We start from the raw sequence: 23,737 nt of genomic DNA, 5'->3' as shown, positions 1-23,737 counted from the left end.
TTGCAGCAACATTTTCCTACACATTGCTACGGCTAGGCAATGGGACAAAAACTAAGAATATAATAAAAGCAGAGAGAACAAATATACAAATATAGATATTTAAGCTGAAGAGCACTGCAAGCTCGAGGCGATAAATCGGTGGTCGCTGTCCTGCAATCTGCCAGTATTCAACAAATATATGTATTTTGTATATATTGCACCACTTGCACCTGAGTAAAAAATGTTAGTGGCAATATTAATATTGGCAACGCTATGCTATGCAATGAAGAGGAACAGTAACTATTGTTGCAACAAAGCGCTGACTAGCAAAGCAATGCAACATCACTAACACATACATATACACGCGCTATATAACGAATACGGCAGCATTCAACGAATCTAGCTGACAGCCATAGCAACAACAACAACACGAGTTGTTTAGAAAAAATTGCTGTTTGCCACATAAAAACCATTTCAAGTGCACAACGCTGACGACAATGACAATCGCAATCATACAATGGCAACATTTGCAATGACAATAAAATAAAGCTGCACTGCCAGCCACACAAGGTAAGTTGCCCAGCCACAACAACAACAATAACAATGGAAGGGCGACGAATATCTATCGCAGCAGTTGAGCAACTGTGCTGGCAGCTGAAACGGCGTCACGCATTAAAATCATTTCCTCTATTGTCTCGCAACTGGTTTTTTCGCAACAACAAAATCGACAATGGCATACATAGGCACAGAAATACATACATACATACATACACAGATGGTAGTTAGACTTCTAACTGCTGCTGCTGCTGCTGCGACTGTTTGTTGCCTGCAAATAGACAGAAGAAGTTTATTTTTGAAATTTTGCTTTTGTTTACAAATTCTCGTTCGCTCGCTCCATTGTTACTATTTGATATGTACATATGTACACATATGTATGTTGCCAAGCTTATTTAACATGCTTTGAGCTTAAAAGTGTGCTAAAATACTGAAGTTCATTTAGCTAAGGTTAGAACAAGCAATCGTCTAAAAGCCTCTCGGACATTTTAGAATTGAACTTTACATAACCGCTCCAACGAGTTTTTTAAGAAGGCGAAAAGAAAATAAGGAAAAAACTAAATTACGTCGCCAAAACAAAGTAGATAGAAATAGATTATAAGATCAAACTAAATGCTGACCTCTCTTAAATAGTTTACCTATGGTCCATAAGTTTTATTATTAAAATATCCGCTAAATCCACACACTGCAAGAAATATTGAATTTAGACCACTGTTTTTCACAGGCCATGTAAGTACCGGAGATGATGAATCCAGTGGCCAGTGGATATGAGTTAGACATATCCATTCCATACAATTTTGGCAAAATAAGTGCAGGACAAGCTCGCAATCAACCTGCTCTGTTGAGCTATGCAGTGAAACTGTTGGCAAGATTGTTTTTAGAACTATTCTTTGGCCTGAATCTGACCTGAATCCACCGTATTTCACGAATCTAAACTCCACGACTTTTTTCTAATGGAAGATAACCAACCTGTGGCTTAATACTAAGTTCAGCATAGGAGCAATTGTACTTCTGATAAAATAAAATTTTACTAAAAAAATCTCTTTAAAGTACTCCGTGCCCTTGAAACTACCTGTAATTTATATTTAGATGCCAAAAAATAATTGTTCAAAGGCTAAAGTAATCTGATGCTTGTAAAAAATATAAAAATATCGACGAAATATTATATTCCTTGAAATCTATTTTTTTATATACATATATGAGAACTTATTAGAAGCATTTTTAGCTATTTTTTTAATTCTGCCACTATACTTAGACTTATCGAAATATTAAACAAACAGTTGGTTCTCTTTAAATAATGTTTATCCATTGCAATAATAATAAACACTTGAAATCCTATTAGACTCAATTCGTAATTACACTTCTGAACATACTGACACTAAGTAGCTTAAGTGGACTCAACGCCACTTGACGCAAAGTATGAAGAAAAGCATTTGTATTGCTTATGGCGGACATGAGGAGGAAAAGCAATGGGAAGAATGTGATCTTTTGGTAAGATTATTTGAAATTAGGTATTTATTGACTTAGTTTTTAAAAATTTTGTAATTACATTATGAAAAACATAACAACAGATTATTTAGCTTACTAACTGAAATAATAAATAAATATTGTAAGCTAAGAAAACAGGAAATTATATATTTAGAAATTTAGTATAGATAGAAGAATAAATACTGGTTTGGTTAAAATCTATGCAATTTAGGATTTATAGGGACTGAAGTCAAGCGCTTAGAATAAAAAATATCGTACAAGTTCCCAAGTACGGGCTTAAAGAATATATGATTCTTTCAATACATCTAATTACGCTCTTAATTGCATAATTTGCAAAAAGTCATACGGTCGTATATCGCAAAAGCAGACAGTATAATAACCAAACAGCTGACTTCCTGTCATTAAAATCTCAAATTCGGAGAATGTAATTCACACGACAGCGGCAAGCCCTTCCCCAGAATAAACTATGCATATTAGACCAACCAAATATATTGAAACAATATACCATTTTAATAAGCCGTAAATAAATCCAATCCATGGCGATCAATATAACAATAAATTAGACGCACTTTCAACACACAAATTACGTACTTAGGGTGAGTTCAGAGAGGGAGAAAGTGTTGAATTACAAAACACACAACAAATATTTGACAATAACACAGCGGGTTGGCCAGAACATCTTGTCTCTGAAATCCATAAGGATCACATTTCAGCGGCTTTCGGAAAATTGGTGGAAAAATAATTGATATTTTATGCACGCACTGCAAGAAGGTAAACAAAAACCGAAGCAAACAATGGGCAGTAGAAATTTCGGGCAAATAACAATGCATAGATAGAAGAGAGTCACTCCAACACAGAGGGTTGAAAATTCCACAGTGCATTGCGTAACCTCGCATGCATGCCGGTGCTAAAGGTCGCGGTGAGGAAATACGGTACCCAAATCCTTCATTTAGGAAGTGAAAACATGCGACTTTAGAAAATACACTTATTTCGCATATCAAAGACCGGCGCTGAAGCATAGAAGTTTCGAAGTGACTTTTTGGGGTAGCGAATATTGAGTTGGAATGTGCGAAAACAACCACCAAAGCGACGATTCCCGCTAGCTACGCACAACTCACGCACCTAAGCATATACGAAGGTATTTGCAAACGTAAATAAACGAGTGGATAACGCAGTACTTGAGCTAAACAAATGGCATTAGACACCCTTAAGGTCCAATCAAAGCCAGCAGAACTGATGGCATTTGAATGAAATAAGCAAGGAAAATATGGGTGCGTGTATGGATAGAACGAAAGACGCTGCAAGGAAGCATTTAATTGCAGGAAAATGATCGGAAAGCCCATAGGGGTTGCAATTGCGTACCAGCAATTCACGTTAAACGGGCGAACATACTTATGGTAGATATGCGATTAAAAGTGCCACAGGATGTGGCAGGCAACGAGCGTCTGGGGCTTAAAGCTGACGGGCAATTGATAGCGTTAGACGCCGGTGTCGGCATAGACCAGACGCAACACAGACAAAAGAAATGCTGATAAATATTAGATAGAGTAGAAGTAGAAGAAGAGGTGGCATAAAAAAAAGGTAAGGAACGGTAGAAATGCGAAGTGAAGGAGTAAGCAGGCAATCAATGCATGTGTGTGAGCCAACAAAACAGCGCTGCGGAAAGGCAAAGGTGAATGTTTGAGAGCATAAAATTCGTCTGTGAGATTTGGAATTAATTTATTTTGTATGTACGAGAGTGATCTTTGAACGCGCCGGATGAGGTTTGCGTGCAAAAGACAAGCAATACAAAGCAAACAAAACAACGATACAAAAACGCTATAATGTAAAACAATCAAAACAGCCACAGTGGATGAAAGAGAAAAAAGGTGACCGCATACATTTTATTGTAGCACAAAATATACGTAATAATCGCGGGAATATATGTATATAATTATGTATATAAGTATATGCATACATATATATGCGAAAAAGAACTGTGAACAAAAGAGTTTGAAAAAATTAAACTTGACGAACAACTTCTCTAAATGAGCAATATCCATGTGGGAATAGAAAGAACGACAGGCACGAATTTTAATGGAGAAATAATTACGGAATTATTAAAATGTAGCAGATTAAATCATTTTAAAAGGGTTGCCTTGGAGTGTGATGATATAAGGGATACAAAAAATACGAAATCAGAAATAGTATGTGAAAAAGTTATAAAATATGTTGATCTATTAAAATAACTATTTCATAACAACAACTCAAAATCTAATTAGGGTTAGAATCAAATTTTATTTTGTGTCGAAACAAGTCTTTACAATATCGGGGTCTGAAACTATTCAGCTGGTTAGTTGAATAATACTGAACTGGTATAAGTGAAAATAAGAGAAGTGGCTTTTTCTTAATGTTGAGTATCATGTCAGAATAGATATGGCTATCGACCAACCAAGCTTGCTCATCAGAAATCTAATAAGGCACATTGTCTTGAACATATCCACCCTCCAAAACGACGGTCGTAACGCTTAACGGCCTTGAAGTATTCTCCAGAAGAACTATTGAAACATGTATCTCCAATAGTGTCAAAATGTTCTTAAGTTAAGCAAAACAACGCGCTCTGATTATTTAGTGGATTTTATTGACTCTGGTAGCAGTTAAAAAAATACTGGATACCAGCGCAGTCAAGTTTTTAATCTACAAAGGAGACAGTTTTAGAACCGTTCCACTTTTCATTTTTTCCATATTTTTGTTTATAAAGTACTAATTCGCTTTTAAACATTCAAGGTTAAAATACTTTCAGATATTAATTCATTCACTTCTTATGTATATTCCACAGTCAGAGGCATAAAATAATGCTTGTTTTTGAGAATTAAATTACGAAATTTTGAAAATAAACTAAAGGTCTAGAACAAATTGTTTAATGAATATGGACTTAATTACAGCGCATGGAAAGAGAAACGAAAAACAAAACAAGAATACATTCAAAACTAACCACAAATGTTGGCGCATAAATCAGCAACAAAAGGTTGTGGATTATAATACAATCAAATGTTAATGGCAATGCTGGTGGCGTGCCTAAACACCGATGACATCACCAGCATATATAAAATATAAGTATATGTAAAATATAAGTATAGTGTATATGTATAAGTATGTTACACTGGTATATAGTGAGAATGCCGCTGCGAAATGTGCCGCGACGTCAATGAGGCATAGCAAAAGCGCGGGCATTGGCAACATTGACACACTAACAACAATTAAAAAAACATGCTAATTCATTACTAGCAGCTACATACATACAAACACATACACATTCATTTACAGATACATAAAAACTTACAATATCTAAAAATAACCGGAAAAAATACAATAAACTATGCATAAAAATTCGAATAAAATTTTTAGTTTTCAACTGAAAACAAATTTTCGACGCAAATAAATGGACGGGTTTATTTGCAAAAACAAAAAAAAGTTGAAAAATTTTAAAATTTTTAATTAGAAATTTGAACTGAAAATGTTTTTTTCTATTTGCGACAATTTCTGTTGGTAAATTTTATGAATTCACAAAATTCAAAATTTTGATTTTATTTTCTCAATTTAAAAATAAAATCAAATATTGTATACAGCAAAGTCGAATATTTGCACTCCATTCATCTTACATATGTAAATATACTTGTAAGAAGGTTCAAAGACCTTGCCACTCTAACACACTTCAGCTTAAGTGCATCTAACAGCATTTTGCTAAGCACTGACATACTCACATTTGACAACTTCATTGAAGGTTGCTGCTTGTTGCACTCTGCAAAGTTCCGTTCCGTTCATACACCTACATAAGTGCAACAATAAACAAAACTATGAGTATACGAGCTCTAAGCTCTTGATATGTTAACATCCTTTAAACAGCAGCAATGACAGCAAACAATTGACCAAATAGAAGAAGAAAAGAGAAGAGTTTGTGACAAAAACACGAAATGCTCATAACATCTAAAAATATGTGTGACATAAATGTTTATTGCTCGAAATCTGTTGGCGACAGATCACTCGTGTCGAGTAAAATGCTATTTTTATGACAATGCCACGCTTTCACAGCGCTGCCAATAAAAATATACGGGGTGCGATGTATACTCATTTGATTGGTTAAATAAAGTGTATTAGATCACAATCCAGCCAATTTATAACGGATCGAAAATTGCAAACTTTTATATAGTTGTAGGTGGTTGATAGAGACCAAGCGATATTTTTAAATGATCTCGATGTGTGGGTAGTAGTTAGAGGGTCGGATCTACATCATTTCATTTCATGGTATGAGAGAGTTTTCGTTTCCAAAAATACTAGAAATAAATTTAGGATATTTTCGTACAGTTACATTTTTTGGAGCATGTATGCTGTGGTCAAATCTCGAATTTAATATCTTTTTCTCTTCTTTCCATGAGTATTATGTAATATATATAGACCTGTCAACACTCAGACTCATCAAAATAAATTTACTCCCCAAACAAGTAACATTTTGATAATGTATCAACAGAGTAAACCACTCATCTCAACGCATAAAATTACCAAAATTTAAGTAATTTGTATACAAGCGGACACTTTATTGTTTGTATACATTTCAGGCTTCTATTTTGGTCGACGATTATTGACGCTGACTTTTGTGCAGCGTCTGTCTGATCCTCTTATTTAACATTATGTGGCCTCCTTTCTGCGCGCTTTCAACGCGGCACTTACTCCACCCGCCTCCTGTGCACACACTCAATTGTCAATATTTACTAGACCATATTCGTGTTATTTTCTTTTATTTTTATTTTTTTGTGAATCTAATTTTACTTCGAGTATTATACATTATTTTTATTTATGTGTATCTATGCACTTTTCTCTGTGCTGTGTTATTGGCGGAAAGTGGGACACAAAACTTTTGCTTTTATGTTATTTTTTTTGGGCTTCCGACTGTGGGGCTATGTTGTCGACAGCAAAACTTTAGTCAGTATAGTCCATAAATAAAATGTGCGCACCAAACTCAAACATATATTCAAACAAATATAGGCACGCACAAATGTATGCTCTTTTTTATTTTATTTGTTCGTTTTGTCTGTATGTGTGCATGAAAAACTATATCATTTGAAAACTGTATTTATATTTAGTTTAGTCGCACACTTACTAGTGATATACATACTTCCATTCGAAATGAATTTCATTAATTTTCTTTTCATTGTGCTTTATTTGCATTCTGTATGTGCGAAATTTTCAAAATTAAATTGAAATTTTGGGTCAAACCGAAACAAGTTAGATTTCGAATTAGTGTTTGGTGAATTTCCAACAATTTCCAAAAAGTTTTGAAATTCGTATTAAATGAGCTTTTTCTCTGTCGAGTTGCTTAAAATATACATAATATGTATGATAATAATACTCAGCATGAATAGGTATGCTAATAAATAAATAGTTTAAACAATTAAAATAAATTTACAAAGCGACAGAGACCTTTAAAATTTTGCCAGAACCACATTTAAAATTATATATAAGCTATTTATCGTTTATATTTCACCTTAATGAAGACACAGTAGACCCAAGGATAGGGGCACACTATTTAAATTAGATATACAGCCAATAGTTTAACCCAGTCTCAATTGGAGCCACAATTAAGTATTTAAGATATTGAAAGTCAGAATGCTCTACTTCCACATATTTATTGATTAATGTTAAGAAATGATTTCTATTTAGTTTGAATATGTTATTATTAAATAATACCTTCAAATACTATTTTCCGTAAAATTATTGATTTCTGACTGCTTTAAAGGTTTATCTCACCTCACTTTAACTCCCTCTGAACTACTTAAGGCGTTTCATTAACTACATATATATGTATTCTATATGGGAAAGGGAAGCAGATTAAAGTTAAATTATCGTTCATAAATATGACGAGCAGCAGCTTTCAATGAAAGCCAGCGAAAATTAAATTTCTAGTCAACTTATGTTCTTTAATGTACAAATTTCACTATTTAATTACAACAATTGCTTGCATTACTATTTGACTTTAAAAACTTTAACTATTATCAGCAAGTAGATGAAATCAGCGTGTAATTACAGGATAATTCGTTTAACTGCAATCATACAACAAGAACAACAAGAGCAAAATGACATCAGCTGCCAACGCTCACACGCAATATATAGAAATATATATGAATATACCATAAATATTTATGTATTGACGTTTGTGTCCACACCATGTAGAGAGTTGAATAGCTTTAAGAACAATTACGAACTAGTTTACTTAGAAAGTAAACTGTTCTGTTTTTAAATCGAAAAACATTTCTAGTTCGTAATTTTAATAAGGAAATAATAAAAAATATGGTGCTCGAAGTGAAAGTGAATTGGGTTTGGAGGAGCCAAAATAGCTGGGATTGCCACTGTATATACTAAACATTTGATTTTACAGCCTATACCGCCTTTAGCAATTGTCAATCGCCTCATTTTATTCCAGCCTTCTGCTGCATATTTAATATTTATTCTATTCACCCAAAATATGTTCACAATTGTCAGCTTTCCCTATTGGGGCTTTACAAAGTAATCTATTATGTATGCACTTGCCAGCACGCATCCGCGAATATTGTGCACTTGCATATGTAGTGCAGCCAACTGCATTGCTAAACTGCTAAATTTATGCATACAGTTGCGGTACACACAGCAGCGCTGAAATAGCACGCCAAATGACACCGCATCGACAAAACGATATTGTCACAAAATGTTGCACGTTAAATGTGCAATAACAGTGTGCGTGTTACATAGTTGTATGCATATATTTGCAATGTAGTTAGTATAGTAAATTATGTTAGGGTGGTTCGAAATGAAACAAAATAATAATGATTTTAATTGAAACCTTGAAAAGCCAAATTTACAGCGTGGAGAACAACTCGCCGACAAATAGCGTAGAAATACGTTCGATTAAAATTTAATGTAGAAATTATTTTGTATAGTAAATCGTGTTTTAATCAGAGCTTTAATCGAGCACAGGCCGTTTAATTAATCAATTAGCTCTTGTGCGAAAAGGCTTTTAGAGTACCAAATTAAGTTACGCTTAATATTAGCTCAGTTTGATTCGCTAAAACAACTAGTGTGCCGAATCGAACAACTGGCATTACTTTGATAGATTGGAAGAATGATCCACTTGTTGAAATATTTTAACCACACCCCATCTAGAGGAAAATTTAGAAAATTATATTGATAATCCGGATTCGGGAAATTCGGTGGATGCATAAGAAATCGAGGCCCAATTCTTAAATTTTGCCAACGATTTCATTTATTTTTGAATTGGACGCTTCTCGGCTCACCTGGTACATAACTAAACCCTAACCTTTACGAATGAATGAATCATTTCAGGGTTGGTCATTTCTTTTTTAGAATTTTTAACGTTTTCGTCTGTAACAATTTCTTTGAAACTGTATGTATTCTCCTAGATGCTCATGGCGTAGGTACAGTATTTAGCGAACGGGATATTCTTCGCCTTAGCAGAGCCCGCATCCAATAATTGGAATCAGTTAAATTTTTTTCGTAAAAAATAGTGTTATATTAACACATCCAATTAGCATACATCTCTTAAATATTTTTGAATGTTAAATCTAACTGCAAATATATGTCTTTGATTCTAATAATTCCAACTCTCGTGAAAGGATACTGCATATTTCTTACGCCTTATTCCTTTACAAAAAATAGAATCAACCTAATATCCAAGTGTATGAGCTCAGTCGCCGAAAATCCTTGCAAAACAGCAGCAATTAAAGCACAGCAACAACTTTATTAGAAACATACACATGCAATTATATTAAACAAATATAGCCGCTTATGTTTCCAACTACAATATAAAATATACAAAATACATATATAAATATGTACAAATACACACTTAAATAAATATGTGCGTGTAGTTATAAGAACGATTTGCACACGAGCAATTTAGCAAACTAATTGCATTAAATGCTGCACAAGTGCACTTGTTTTCTAGTGAGCGCACGAACGCCCACACACACTCACACTCGCACACAAGCTTAGAATTTTAGGTGTCGCTGACGCTATGGAAGTGTGAATGTGTGTGAGCGTTTGCCTGGCATAATTAGAAAATTCACAGTTATCACATTATAATTCAGCGCTGCACTCCTGTGAAATATGTGTGAAATGCAAATTTAATCACGAAAGCATGCGCACACCAACACAGACACACATACGCGCACCAAATGAATAAGTAAATGCAGTTATTGTCACATGTTACGTAAAAGCCGACACACTGCCACTTCAACACTGTGCTGACTGTGCCACAACGACGACGGCGTAAAACTGTTGACACATGCAAGCGCTTGTTGTTGCGCTTTTTGATGGCCAATGATGTAAGCGACCACATCAAAGCGCCGTAGCAGCAGCAACAACAATGTAACGACAATATTTTGGCGCAACAAAATTTCAAACAAATGGCAGCGCTTAGTCAGTGGCAATAACTGCATTTGCAACAAATTCAACTGAAATGTAAAATGCATTACAAAAACACAAATACAATGGCAACAACAACAATAGCATGACACCACTTCATCCTTTTGGTGGTCGTTGGTGGCAATGGTGATGACGCCAATAAAAATTAATTGCGCTGAAAAGTTTTCACTTATGCGAATGTGTTGCATGTGTGACCGCCGACATGCATGTTGCATGTTGCAACTCGTTGCTATGCATTTGAACATGTCGAAGTTTTTGCATTAGGTCAGCATTGGGTAAATAGAAAATAATTGTCGTTTGAATGAAAATATACTTTGTTTGAATATGTTCCTCGATTTTTGTAAGGTCAGTTTGAACTCTGTGAAACGCTCGTCAAAATAAAACAGTAAAATATTTTTCAAATATTTAAAATAGAAATTCAAACGTTTCATAAAGAGATGAGATCACCGCTGCAATGACTGCTAACCTTCAACATTCAAAATCCTGCAAAAAATGTGGGAATAATATTTGAAGAGAGTACACCCAGACTACCCTTTACAATTGGGGTCCAACAGAATAAAATTAGTTATTAATTAGTTCCAGATTAATATATTTATATAAATAAATATAATATATTTATATAATATATAATTGGATAATTTTTGGGAATAAATATATTTTATGTTAAATTTCTTTATGTGGAAAGAGTAGCACCGTAAAACTCGATAAGACCCTTTTCTGTCATTCGGATACAAAATAGTCTTCATAAAACATGCTCATAGAGAATGGCACCGTTTTATTCCATGTTAGAAGATCAAAAGTCTCATGCGATAATTCGTGGACGCCACCGGAACTATTCCCATTTATTACAGGTAATTTTTACCTAAATCAAGTGTAAGAATAACCGAATCAACAGAGAAACAACTTAAGGATCACGAACCATATCTCAGGAACCACTACATCAATTTACATCAAATACAAATCGGTACAATATACTTCTTTGACATTATATACCTTTTAAGACCACAGAACGTGGGGACTTCTGAATCTTTGAGAGACTTGAAATACCTTTGAGCCATGCAAATTCCGAGTATAAATTGTTTGGTTACACACCCACTTAGCCTTCCCTACATATTTTAACTTAAATTTTAATAGAAAAATGTCCAAAGGCAATGGGTTAAGATAGTAGTAAATTCATTTTTCCTATATATAGGACCTACTAGACTGAATTATAAACTACAAATATATGAAAGCATAAAAGAATATTATTTAATTAGTATGATAGACAAAGACAATAAACTAAACTACAAGTAAATAGTCCGTTAAATGGTCCCGAAAGTATTAGAACTACACCATTTTGGACGGAGTAAAATTATTTTCTCTATGCTTCGCTGCCATGTATGTATACATATGTATATATATTATATATATTTATTTACCTATTCACCAACTTTGTTTTGCGTGCATTTTTGTGGCTTACTTGTGTAATTTTCCCACTTTAATTGTATACAATTGTAATTGTGTTTGGTTAAAAGCTTTGTTTAAGGACATTTTTTTCCGCGCTGCATGGGACGCATTGCTTATTATGTACTTTTTTGTCTAATTTTCATATTACTATTGTAAACACGAAACCATAGAGGAAACAAACACCACAATAACGCCATAAAAATAAATCAAGGCTGTCATGCACTTGCTTTTTTTGACGTCAAGTACTTTACCACCCAGAGTCGCATGTACTTTGTTTATGACAACGACAAATCGATTGTAACTAAGCCATTTCTCTCAAGTGAATATGTATTCAAATATGAAGTTTGTTTGATGTCAGCAAATTTGCTTTAATATTTTTTATGTGATAATATTAAGGAGTAAGAGAACTTATGTATATTTTTTTTATGGACTGTTTATGATGACTTATTTTTTTTGCAAGCGGGTTAAAAAACCATATAATAATATCTTCTAATGATTTCAGATAAGAGCTCTAAACTAAAGTAGTATTTTTTTTACGAAATTTCCATAAACAAACAGACCCAGGTCATCTAAAACAGTAATGATGTACATTTCCAGTGTTGATCATCATAAAGAAAGGACATGGTATATCTGTCGGGTACAGACCAGTTACAATAGAACCGAATTATCTAGACGAACATTATATGAGCTGTTGAACGCATATGTCAATTATAATTATGGAGCATTTCAAGAATAATAGCTGATATTTTAAGAAAGAGAATATGCTTCTAAAATATTTCCAACCTTTAACCATTCCAATTATGTTCGAAGCTTGAGCAGTACCTGAAGTCGATAAAATAGTATTCTTTTAAAGCTTAAATGCGGAATATAGAGTATTTTTCTCCGTTATTTTAAATTGCCGATTAGTCATATATTGCCACACTCAAGTACAGTTATGCAAAAACAAGAACAAAGCATCTGACCTACATTCATATGTAGCCTAATGCACCAACACATTTAAATAAGTTCTTCTTTGTGTACGGTACGTGATTACTTTTCCAATTGCCAATGCATAAAGTTCAAGTTCAGCGTATGACTCAAACTTTACAACTGCAATGAAGTCACGCGCCAACAAAACTAACAAAACCACCAAAAACATACCGTACTAAAGATGAAAATGAACAGCGACGAAATAAGAACTAAAGGTAATGACGTACACCAGGAGACGGGGCCGTAAGAGTGGAGATGAAATGGCAAACCAGTCGGAATAAACCACTATATACATACATATAAAAGAAGTTTTTTTATGTGCTAGTGTATGTGTTCTGAAGCTCACGTATACAGCAAATATAGTGTAGAAGCAAAGTTTTTTTTCGAGCTTTTTCATTTCCTTCTTTCTGTGTTTTCTTTGTTTACGTAATTTTGCGTGGTGTGATGATCTCATCCTACACAACAGATAATTAAGAGAGTCCTTGAATTTAGTTTGACCCGCATAGGAGTCTATGTACATACACAGCCAAAATCTCATATATACATCTGTATGTATGTTGGCTCCATGGTGCTTTTAGTGTAGGCAAGTTAGACCAGAAATTGTTGAATGCAGTTATTAAATACAATTGATTAAATAAATAAAGAGTTTTATGTATTTAATAGCTGGCTTCACACACTTATAGCAATCCCCAAAGAGCCACAACTTCATGGCTTACGCGTGTCCTGGCAATAAAAACAATTAAATAGTGAGAAATGTAAATAACAACAAATGCCAGCAGCATGCAGTCAAACACCTACATATATATTTATATAGTAGTTGTATGTGTGCACGCTACTTTTATGCTCGCACAGTGTTTATTTTTACAAGCTCACACTGCAAGCGGCTGACTGATGCTGTCGAATCGTCGGACTAATGGAACTGACGCGCTTCTGCAGCTTCGTTATTGATTCGCTTTATTTATAGTTGCATTTATTTCCACAATAAAAGATTTTATCGTTTGTTTTCTTCATCAGCCAGCCGCCTACACAAACACCCACACACAGTCTCATTTAAAATTAAATCGAAAAAAAATTAAATTGGAGCAAACAGTAGTAAAAAACATTCTTTCAACGCTTAAATTAAGTGCATACAAATCTTATTGCCCTCGTGTGGATGCAACAAATGTTTCATTCATGCAACCTAGTAGTGTATGGATTTTACACACACTAGTATATTAATGTACTGGCTACATATTTGTACACATACTCGCTTATATGCACACTGTTGTGCAAAACACTATGGTCAATAAAATATCTACATCATAAATTAGAAAATATTTTTTTTTATTTAATTTAATTTTATTGTATTTTATTTTATTTTATTTTATTGTGTTTTATTTTTTATTTTATTAAATTAAATTTAATTTAATTAAATTTTTTTTATTTAATTTAATTTAATTTAATTTTATTTTATATTATTATTTTTAGTTTATTTAATTTAATTTAATTTAATTTAATTTAATTTAATTTAATTTAATTTTATTTTATTTTATTTTATTTTATTTTATTTTATTTTATTTTATTTTATTTTATTTTATTTTTTTTTTATTTTATTTTATTTTATTTTATTTTATTTTATTTTATTTTATTTTATTTTATTTTATTTTATTTTATTTTATTTTATTTTATTTTATTTTATTTTATTTTATTTTATTTTATTTTATTTTATTTTATTTTATTTTATTTTATTTTATTTTATTTTATTTTATTTTATTTTATTTTATTTTATTTTATTTTATTTTATTTTATTTTATTTTATTTTATTTTATTTTATTTTATTTTATTTTATTTTATTCTATTCTATTTTATTTTTTTTATCTTTTGGCTTGTAATATTATGCACATGACTGTAACTATTAATTCAGCTTGGCAGACAAGCGTCCATCCGCAGAGCGCGCAACTATCAATAAACGAACCAAATCCTCGACAACCGCAAAATTTACCAAACACGCAGTGTTGTTGTTGTTGTTTGTAGCCCACATTGCAGATGCAACATGTGCGCGAGCCTGTGGACTATCGTATTTCAGTGCAGGAAATTTGCAAAACAAAAACTGCAAATAATGGCCTGCTTGCGGCAGCATACTGCATGCTGCTTAATTTTTGCAAAACCGCACTGATTCGCTAAGTGAATATATCAGAGCAAGCTAATTACAATGTTTATGTTGTTGAGTTTATATTTTTCTGTTTTGCGATTTCTCGTTGAGAGCCTTTTCACTTCTGTGTCATGATTCTTAGCATTTGGCGCGCTTTTGCATAATTTGAGGGCATGAAAATAGCATGCCAATTGTTGAATGGATTAACTTGAAGGCAAAATTGTAAACCAAACTCATATAAGGAGATAATAAATATAGCGTGAGTAAGTAAGTACGTAAGTTAGATTATGCTTAGCGTTTATAGTTTAATAACGTAATTCTAATTCTAAAGTTAATACAAATTATATTTTTTACTAATATAAATAATAAAAGAATTCTTATTCATTAAAAAAAAAAATTAAAATAAATAAAAATATTTTTTTTTTTTAATTGCGATTATAATAATATATAGATTATAATGTCATTTGCATAAAATTACTGATATAATTTTATGTTCAATTCTTTTCTTAGATATTAAAAATCCAATCAAAAATCTCAAGATTAAAAAAAATGAAGATTTATAACATAAATTACGTTTATAAGAAATAAAAATTATTATCTTACTCAAAATAAATTATTTTTACTTATTTTAAATAATAAAATAATAATATAAAAATTTTAAAAATATAATGCGAAAATAATTTGGTTTTAATATATTAAAATGTTTATTTCAAATTATTTATTTGAAATCAAACATTGCTATAGAAAAAATCTTTTATTATACTTTTTCGGACATTTTTTGATATATTTTTAATATAAAAAATATAAATTTAAAAAATTTATTTTTTATTAAAAAATTTACAAAAACTAAATTTTTGTTAGAACTAAAAACTTTAATAATTTAATGGTATTAATATTATTAGAACTCACTTTGTTTAAAAAAAATGTTGTTATTTTTTATTATTTTACGCTTGAAAAAAAAATAATTTTTTGCCTTAAATGAAAGAATTACGAAAATCATGAACTTTTCCTATTACTCCAAATGAAATCAATAATATTCACTTTATTTTAGTAAATTTTACTTATTTACCCTAATATTTATAACTTTAAAATAATTGTTAAATAAATATTTTTTATTCGCAGAATGCACTGCATATAAACACGAAACTTATTTCAGTTTCACAAAGAATTTATATAAATTTTTACGAGACTTTTGAAATTTTTTTTTAAATTATTTTTATTTTAATTGTATAGTTGAAAGACATAAAATATTTTCAAAAATATATGAGTCACATATGCACATAATTCAATTGTGAGCTCCTTATATCACACATTTATAATAATTATTATTAATATTAAAATATTAAATGAAAAAAATTAAACACACACCAGAATTTTCGCGCACTTCTTCCTGCTGCTACTTCTCCTCTTGTCACAAGTTTCTCGCCAAAATTCACTGTCACTATTTCTATTTAAAAAGCTTCACAGTTTAATTTAGCGTATCTCTTTGCCAAATATTTGTTTTCCTCTTTTATTAACGTTAATCGTTTGATTTTAATTCAAACAACGCAAAACAATCCGCTGTGTTTGGCAAAAGCCACAAAAACTATTTTGAACACACACACACATACACAATCGCCGTCTCACAGACAGTAAAAGTCACTCGAAGAGCAGGCAGCTTTGTTAGCTTTAACGTTCCGCGTTCAGCGCACGAAATCAACTTAACTGTCAGCCGTCAGAATTAAAACTGAACCAGTCAACCAGCGAACAAACCAACTAGCGTGCCAGCCAGCCAGCCAAGAGCCAGCGTTGTCTAGTTGGGTGCTCCGCGCCGCTGGTCGCCCTCTGCTAGCTGCTGTTCGCTGCTCGCGTGCTGTCATCATCAAAGGCGCGCTGACGCTATTGTTGCTAACGCTGCCACCACGAACAACACCACAACTACATACACATATGCACACACGCACACACCACCTAAGCAGCCACCGTCTAACCAAACGCAGCTACGAAGCGCAGAGAACTTACAACATAGAGAAGGAGCATTTTGATTTTTGTATGATGCTCGATACGGTCATTTACAGAGCTTATAATTGGCTAGTAGGGAATTCACCATTCGCTCGTTACTCGTTATTATTTAACAGAATTGACTGCCGGGGAATGAACATTAGTGATGATTGGCATTTTGATGTGATATGCCCATGCTTTGATATGATAAACTATTTTGACTTTTTATAAATTTTAACTGATAAATAGAATTTTTTCAGCTCATAAATAATATTTAAAATAATTTGTAGACAAATAAATAAAAATTTATGTCAATATTTCGGTTTCATTTATAAATGAAATGTGAAAAATATTGAATAGAATTTGTAGGAAAAATATTTTTCAATATTTCGGTTTTATAAATTAAATGTGTTAAAATTTAAAAAATTGCTACATTTTAAAAAAATTATAGGTATAAATGAGCATTTGTATGTATAGATATGCATATACACATGTATATATTATCTGTCATATGCGCGATCACATAAAAAACCTACCACGTACACGATATTTCTACATATGTATGTATCTACTACATTCATTCATAAATATATTTGTATGTAAGCACAAGGGAATTCCTTCATATGAGCAATCACCAACGCCCAAATATTCGCGAATGACCTACAAACTTACAAGTGTACGTACATATGTATGTATAATATTACGAATTGGCAATCGTCATACGAACAACAACACCATTCCTTCATATGCGCAACAGCAAACGCACCAATTAGAATATGTGAATGTGAATGACCGTCAAAAAAACAAACCAACGCATATACAAACTTACATACATGAGTAACTCACTACAAAAAACTATGAACATCAAGAAGCAGAAACAATATGTCAACTCTTTTCCCCGCTGCACACGTCGGTGTCGACAAACTGCTTCCTCGCGACGATGGCAAAAATTATAAATCATATTTCGTTGCTGGTGCTGAAGTCAATCGAAATGTGACAACATTGTAATGAGCTTGGCAAAATTCATAAAATCTTCAATTTTTGTCTTTCTGAAATAATTCTGTTCAAGGAGTATAAAAATAAAAATCGAAAAATAAGATCCAACACGAGATTCGAACCTAAGCACTCATGGCAACAAGGCGAGCACTCACCATGCGTGCCAAACTATGTGATACATTTGTCTTTTCTCAATTATGGTTTGATTATTCTAAGAAGAATAAGCAGTAGTACAATTTCATTTTATTCCCTCGTCATGCGAGAAGTCAGCAGTGTACATATGTAACTCCGTCTGCCAAAGTGCGCATGAGGAAATATATATATGTGTTTATGTAGCACGTTTGTAATTTGCTTGTACGCCAGTCAAATTTCTATATGGAAACCAAGTTGATATCAAATGAAATAGATGAAACATTTTTATATGCAGAAATTTCAAACTTTTATTGAAAATAAATATTTAATATATACATATTGCTTAAAAATAATCAAATATTAATTAAAAAATTAATTTTGATTAAAAATAAGAAAATATTTATTTGAAAAATCTGAAATGAAAAATAAAGAAAAAATTATTAAAATAAAATAAAATAAAAATATTCATTAATAATATATATATTTAATAATACACGATTTTTAGAATTGCCTACCAACATATGGCAAATTCTCGCACAACCTAATCAATGAAGAAAAGGTCTTTTTCATTTTCACCAGTTTTATAAAACTCGATTTAACATAATTAAATCTAATTTTATAGAAACTTGGCTCGTGTTTTCTAATCAACTAAACTACAAACTATAATACTAATTTACTACAAACTAAAACTAATATTAAAATTTACATCTAATATCATATATGTACATAAATAAATTACTACTGACTACCCTGAAAGAAAAAAATAATAATAATTAATATATGTATAGGAATATAATCTGAAAAGAAAAAGAAAAGTGTATTAATTACTGTACATATTTATTAATATAAATTTATTTTACCTATAAAAAAACAGAAGTTGCCGCTATTTTTTGAGCCCGACCTGCAATTTACGTTGTCAATTTTTTTAATTTCTTTTGGTATGCGCTGGCTTTGGCGACTTTTTTACACTGTTCTGCGGTTTGAAGAGCCAGCCACTTACTGTTTTTGTATAGCAAAACAGTTATCAAAAAATCGAGGAATGTGTGCCTGTGTCCTAGGCATTCCCCTGCCTCCTCATACCATTGCGGATAAATCTCCTGTGTCTTTTTCGTAATTTGAGCTATCATCAATGATTTGATACCCACTTTGGCCGCGTGTTTTGCGAATAGCTCCTTGTAGTAATTAAATTGAAGCCGGCATACTTCAAAAACTCTATCATCGGGATTTACCAATCTTAGGTCGTCGGGACTTTTATAATTTTTTGACCTTATAAGGGCTTCCGATGAGTCTTCCAGTGAGCCCGTCGTATTCTTCATAACAGCAACACATTTCTGGCATTTTAACCGGCATAAAACCTTCTGGTAAATGGCGTATCCTGTGTAGTATCGACGTACCTGAGTTTCTGCTGGTTTTTCAGCAGAAGCAAAGTGCTCGTCTGGAATCTCTATTTGTTCCACGGCAAGTTGCTCTGCTGGTTGTAAATTTTCTTTCAAGTCGTCTTCTTGGCCATAATTCCAGTCAAGGTTTATGTCGTCATCTTCTTCACAATTGCTCCCTGTATGTGAGAATTGCCGACGTAGCACATGCATAGAGATTAGTCTCGCTACTATGTACTGTATTTCGTGTGCTGATGGGTGACTGTTGATCCCCAAATTTGCCCGGATTTTATAAAAAAAGTTTTCAAGCGCGTCTTGGTTCATTTTCCCTAAGAGTATAAACGATATCGTATCGTTTTCTTTAAAAATGTCTTCGCTTATTCCGATCATTGCGGTAATAGTTAATTTGGTAGAGTCGAGGCACATGATATTGATATGTGGACTCTTAATGGCAGCTATATATGCGATATATTTTTTCAATCTATTGATTTTTTCAATACAATCTCTCTGTATTGGTCGCCTTATTGGATTCGCATTGTGGAGCGTTTTGCAATCCAATTCATCAAATAGATCGTTCATTTTTTTTACGAATGATTGGGTTGCCTTGGCTCGTGCTTTGGATTGCTCATCGGAGCCCAAAAGATTTTGACTGGTAGCCATTTCTATAGCGGCGGCTACCGAATTGCTGAGTAACTGTGTGGCTCTGGACACAGACATTTTTTCAAAACAGCCCGGGTACACGTGAGAATAGGTCAATTTTGGGCACATTTTAAAATTGACATTCGCTTGGTCTATGGCATATATCTGTTTCACAACAGCGGATGTTGCTATGCCATCACTTGTTTCCAAGTCGTATTTCAAAAACATATTGCGGATGCATTTAATTAAATGGCAGTAATCAAACATAAAATAAATTTTCTTTTCCTTATAAAAGAAATATGGCTGGTCTGAAGTTGCGCCCAATAATCCTTTCAACTTCATATTTTGACCGCCCTGGTCGCATACTACTGATTTTATATTGAGCCCGATGTTCTCGCAGGCATCAATATTGTTCTTTAGCAATTTCTCTAATTGCACACTTTTTACGCCTTCCTTGGCTACGTAGTAGGAAACTATATATTTCCATTTGGACACTAAGCCTTTTACCATGAAAAAACAGCACTTATTGCCGATCACACTTTCTCGGTGACCTTCTCCGTTATCGACGAAGCCATCTATAACGTCCCGTACTTTATTGTACGTCAGATCTTTTTTAATTGAGACTTCGTCGAAAATTATTTGGCAAATGCGCTCTTCTCTTTTCATATTGCGCACAATTTTCTCTAAATTGTTTAATACCTTCTCATCGATACCGGGGGACACAGACCGGATCGGCCGCCAACGCAAAAGCGTTTTTTTATGCGGTAATGCAAATGAGAGGTCATCGCGCATGAAATTATAGGCTTTTGTTGACATATAATTTATGTTCAATGCCATTATCTTCTCCTTTTCGTCATAGGAGGTTTTATTTTTAAGAATCATTCTAGCGAATGTTATTGCGTATTCGCTTGCACCGCTGGGTATTACAATGCTTTTTTCTAAAGCTTCACATTTTTTTTGTAAATCATAAATTTGTTTTTTTAATTGCGCTATGGTTTGGCTTTGCTTCAGCGCATTTTTTTGGTAGCCTCTGGCTACTCGAGCATAATGCTCATGATCAAAAGTAGTGATCTCTTCACTACTTTCACATTTCATATCGATTTCGCATAGTTTTGTCATCTTTTCCATTTCGGAAAAAGTAAAACTAGAGGGTGAAGCCGCTTTTTCATTTTTTATATTATAGCTTTTTACTACCGCCGGCAAAACCCATTCTGATGATATATCGCTATTATCATCATTTTCTTTAATATTTAGTGCCGGCACAACTTCGTGCAAAACTCGCTTTGCCGAAACGTCTTTCTTATAGAAATGACGTTCGCATACAAATAATCGTTTATTTTTTTGTAATGGCAATTGTAAATTGCAGGCCCGAGCCCAATTGTTGGCAGCAACTTCCGTTTTCGGAAATTCGAAGAGCTTCCGGGACTCCCATCCCGTGCAGTTGCTAACGCAGCAACTGCGATACAATTTTGCTGCCACATATTGTTGGGCTGGGCTCCCCTCAATGCCTATGAAAAAGTAATTAATTAAATATACAGTATAATATACAATAATAAAGAATAAAATATACAATATATAAATAAATTCATTTAAAAAAGTAAAATTTAAAAAAAAAATTTTCTTCAAATAAACTTTAATTTTATTATACACCCCTAATACATAAAATTATCCATTTATTCGTGCACCCCTAATGCATACATTTCGTGAGTACGTACTCGTAAATATACACATACTATGCATGCACGTATGCACACATATAATCACCCGCATGCACACATATGTATGTGGCCGGCCACTCGACAGCAAATATAACACCAAAAAGGTATTGTTCGGAATTTGCACATTCACCCACACATGTGTATGCACGTATGCACAGATACACAAGCATGCATACATATGTGGACATCCGCCAGCACAATTTTTATAGACATATGTTTGTAGATATATAAATGCAGAGCACTTACCCAGACATAAAGTGGGGATCGCGTTCTTCCGCAGCATCCTCTGCCCGATCGCCTCTTTCGCGAAATGTTTTTCGCAAATGAAAGTGTTACTGGCTGAAAAGTGGTCAGTGGGCAGAATCTGTAAATTCTCCTTCCACTTTGCAGCCAGCTCCCTTTCATTTGGAAACCGAAACAACCGGAGTACCCCGCTGGTACTTTCACAATCCCGAACACGACACTTCCTAATTTTTGGCATTTTTATTAAAATTTAAAAAATACAGAAAAACGTACGAAATCGCAAAAAACGCAAAAAACAACCGTCTCGCACAATTCACAAAAAACTTTTGATTTTGGCGCAATGATCACCCCATTCATATTTGACACTTGTCATCATATGGTAATCAGCCAAAAGAAAAGAAAAAGAAAGAACATTCCATATGTATGTACATTCATTACACACCTTCCCGCCCAATCCACTTTTGTTGTTTTTGGCGCAATTATCATCAATTATTGACACTTGACATCATATGGTAATTGGCGAAAACAAAAGGAAGATCATTACATACATACATACATCCCGCCCAATTGACTTTTGTTGTTTTTGGCGCAATTCCCTTTTTTGTTTTTGGCGCAATGATCACCCCATGTCATATTTGACACTTGTAATTAAATACATCCCGCGCAATTGACTTTTGGCGCAATATCATATGTCAATAATGACAATTGATATCATATTGAAATTGGCGAAAACAAAAGAAAGATCATTACATACATTCACACATATGTTCCTACTTTCCCTTTCGGTGAAGTTCAAGTTGAGAAAGGGCAATGGTTCGACGCCCATCGTAACATAACTTTTTTAATCATTCTATTAATAATTCGGACAAAATATATTTTTAATAAGTACAATTTTATTTATTTATAAATTTTTATAAAATAACTTAAAATAAAAAGAAATGAAAATTTAATTAAAATTGAATAATAATATCACATGATTATTTCATGTGCCAGCGATTTCTCGTTTTACAGAATTCCCTATGCTAAAACTGAAATCGTTGTTAACTTTTCATGAGGTGAGTTTCCCAGCAGCGTGGTAAATTCCCTAGTACACTTCTTTCAGACTTGAATTTCAGTCGCTGTCGAACCTGCACCTTCTCTATGTTGTAAGTTCTCTGGAAGCGCACACAGACGCGCATGGAGCGACCGGCGGAAAGGCGAAAATATAAACAGAAAAGCAACAGACGAACAAGCCAAGCAAAGAATACGTGCGCGTCAACCACCAAGAACAACAACAATAGCAAGCAGGCAACAAAAAATCATAACAACAATAAACAGCGAAAAGCTACAAAAAAGCTGCAAACAATGCAAAGCCAATGTGAAGAATGGCTAAGCAAAAGGGAAGGAATGAAGCAAAATGTGAAAGCAGAGCAAAACAAAGTGCGCGTGAGCACAAAGTAAGAAGCGTTTGTTTCAAAAACAAGTATTTCAGCGAAAGCAACGCAAGGCAAAAATGCGAAAACGCTGAAGCTTGTAGGTTTGTTCGCTGTTGTGCTTATACGCTCGCCACCACTGTTTCACGCAGCCGGCAGCGACGTGTTTGTGGTGTCGGCGCCGACAGTGCTTGGAGCGACCGCGACGCGCGCCAACAC

General features: G+C 33.2%; 2 protein-coding genes across 8 annotated transcripts in view; both read right to left on the bottom strand.

Moving 5' to 3' along the window:
• The window catches only part of Mfsd6a_1 (Major facilitator superfamily domain-containing protein 6-A), a 53,719-nt gene extending 36,947 nt beyond the window's left edge, over positions 1-16,772 (bottom strand). For 2 of the 7 annotated variants that reach the window (XM_054228640.1, XM_054228644.1), the window contains exons 1-2: positions 16,391-16,772; positions 747-805 (exon numbers count right to left, since the gene is read on the bottom strand). The gene's annotated coding sequence lies outside the window, so the exon portion shown is untranslated. Of the gene's footprint in view, positions 1-742; positions 806-16,390 lie in introns of all 7 variants that reach the window. The other 5 variants (XM_054228641.1, XM_054228645.1, XM_011188524.3 and 2 more) reach the window with 3 other exon arrangements.
• Positions 16,773-18,624: 1,852 nt separating this feature from the next.
• Positions 18,625-22,535, bottom strand: LOC128921772 (uncharacterized). Its single transcript, XM_054229965.1, has 3 exons — positions 22,110-22,535; positions 18,991-21,653; positions 18,625-18,927 (listed from the first exon to the last, which is right to left on the bottom strand). The coding sequence occupies exons 1-2, from the start codon at positions 22,342-22,344 to the stop codon at positions 19,039-19,041; spliced, it is 2,850 nt and encodes a 949-aa protein (XP_054085940.1). The 5' UTR covers positions 22,345-22,535; the 3' UTR covers positions 18,625-18,927; positions 18,991-19,038.
• Between the last annotated feature and the right edge of the window lie 1,202 nt (positions 22,536-23,737).

This window comes from Zeugodacus cucurbitae, chromosome 4, assembly GCF_028554725.1.
Source record: "Zeugodacus cucurbitae isolate PBARC_wt_2022May chromosome 4, idZeuCucr1.2, whole genome shotgun sequence".
NCBI lineage: Eukaryota > Metazoa > Arthropoda > Insecta > Diptera > Tephritidae > Zeugodacus > Zeugodacus cucurbitae.
The sequence above is the reverse complement of the archived record's forward strand: the minus strand, read 5'-3'. Positions and strand labels throughout refer to the sequence as shown.

What these genes read in the sequence shown, in the direction of transcription:
- LOC128921772 (XM_054229965.1), bottom strand. Translation starts at nt 22,344, where the DNA reads ATGCCAAAAATTAGGAAGTGTCGTGTTCGGGATTGTGAAAGTACCAGC. An exon ending in GATCCCCACTTTATGTCTGG is followed by an intron (nt 21,654 to 22,109) that starts GTAAGTGCTCTG and finishes ACTTTTTCATAG; the next exon opens with GCATTGAGGGGAGCCCAGCC.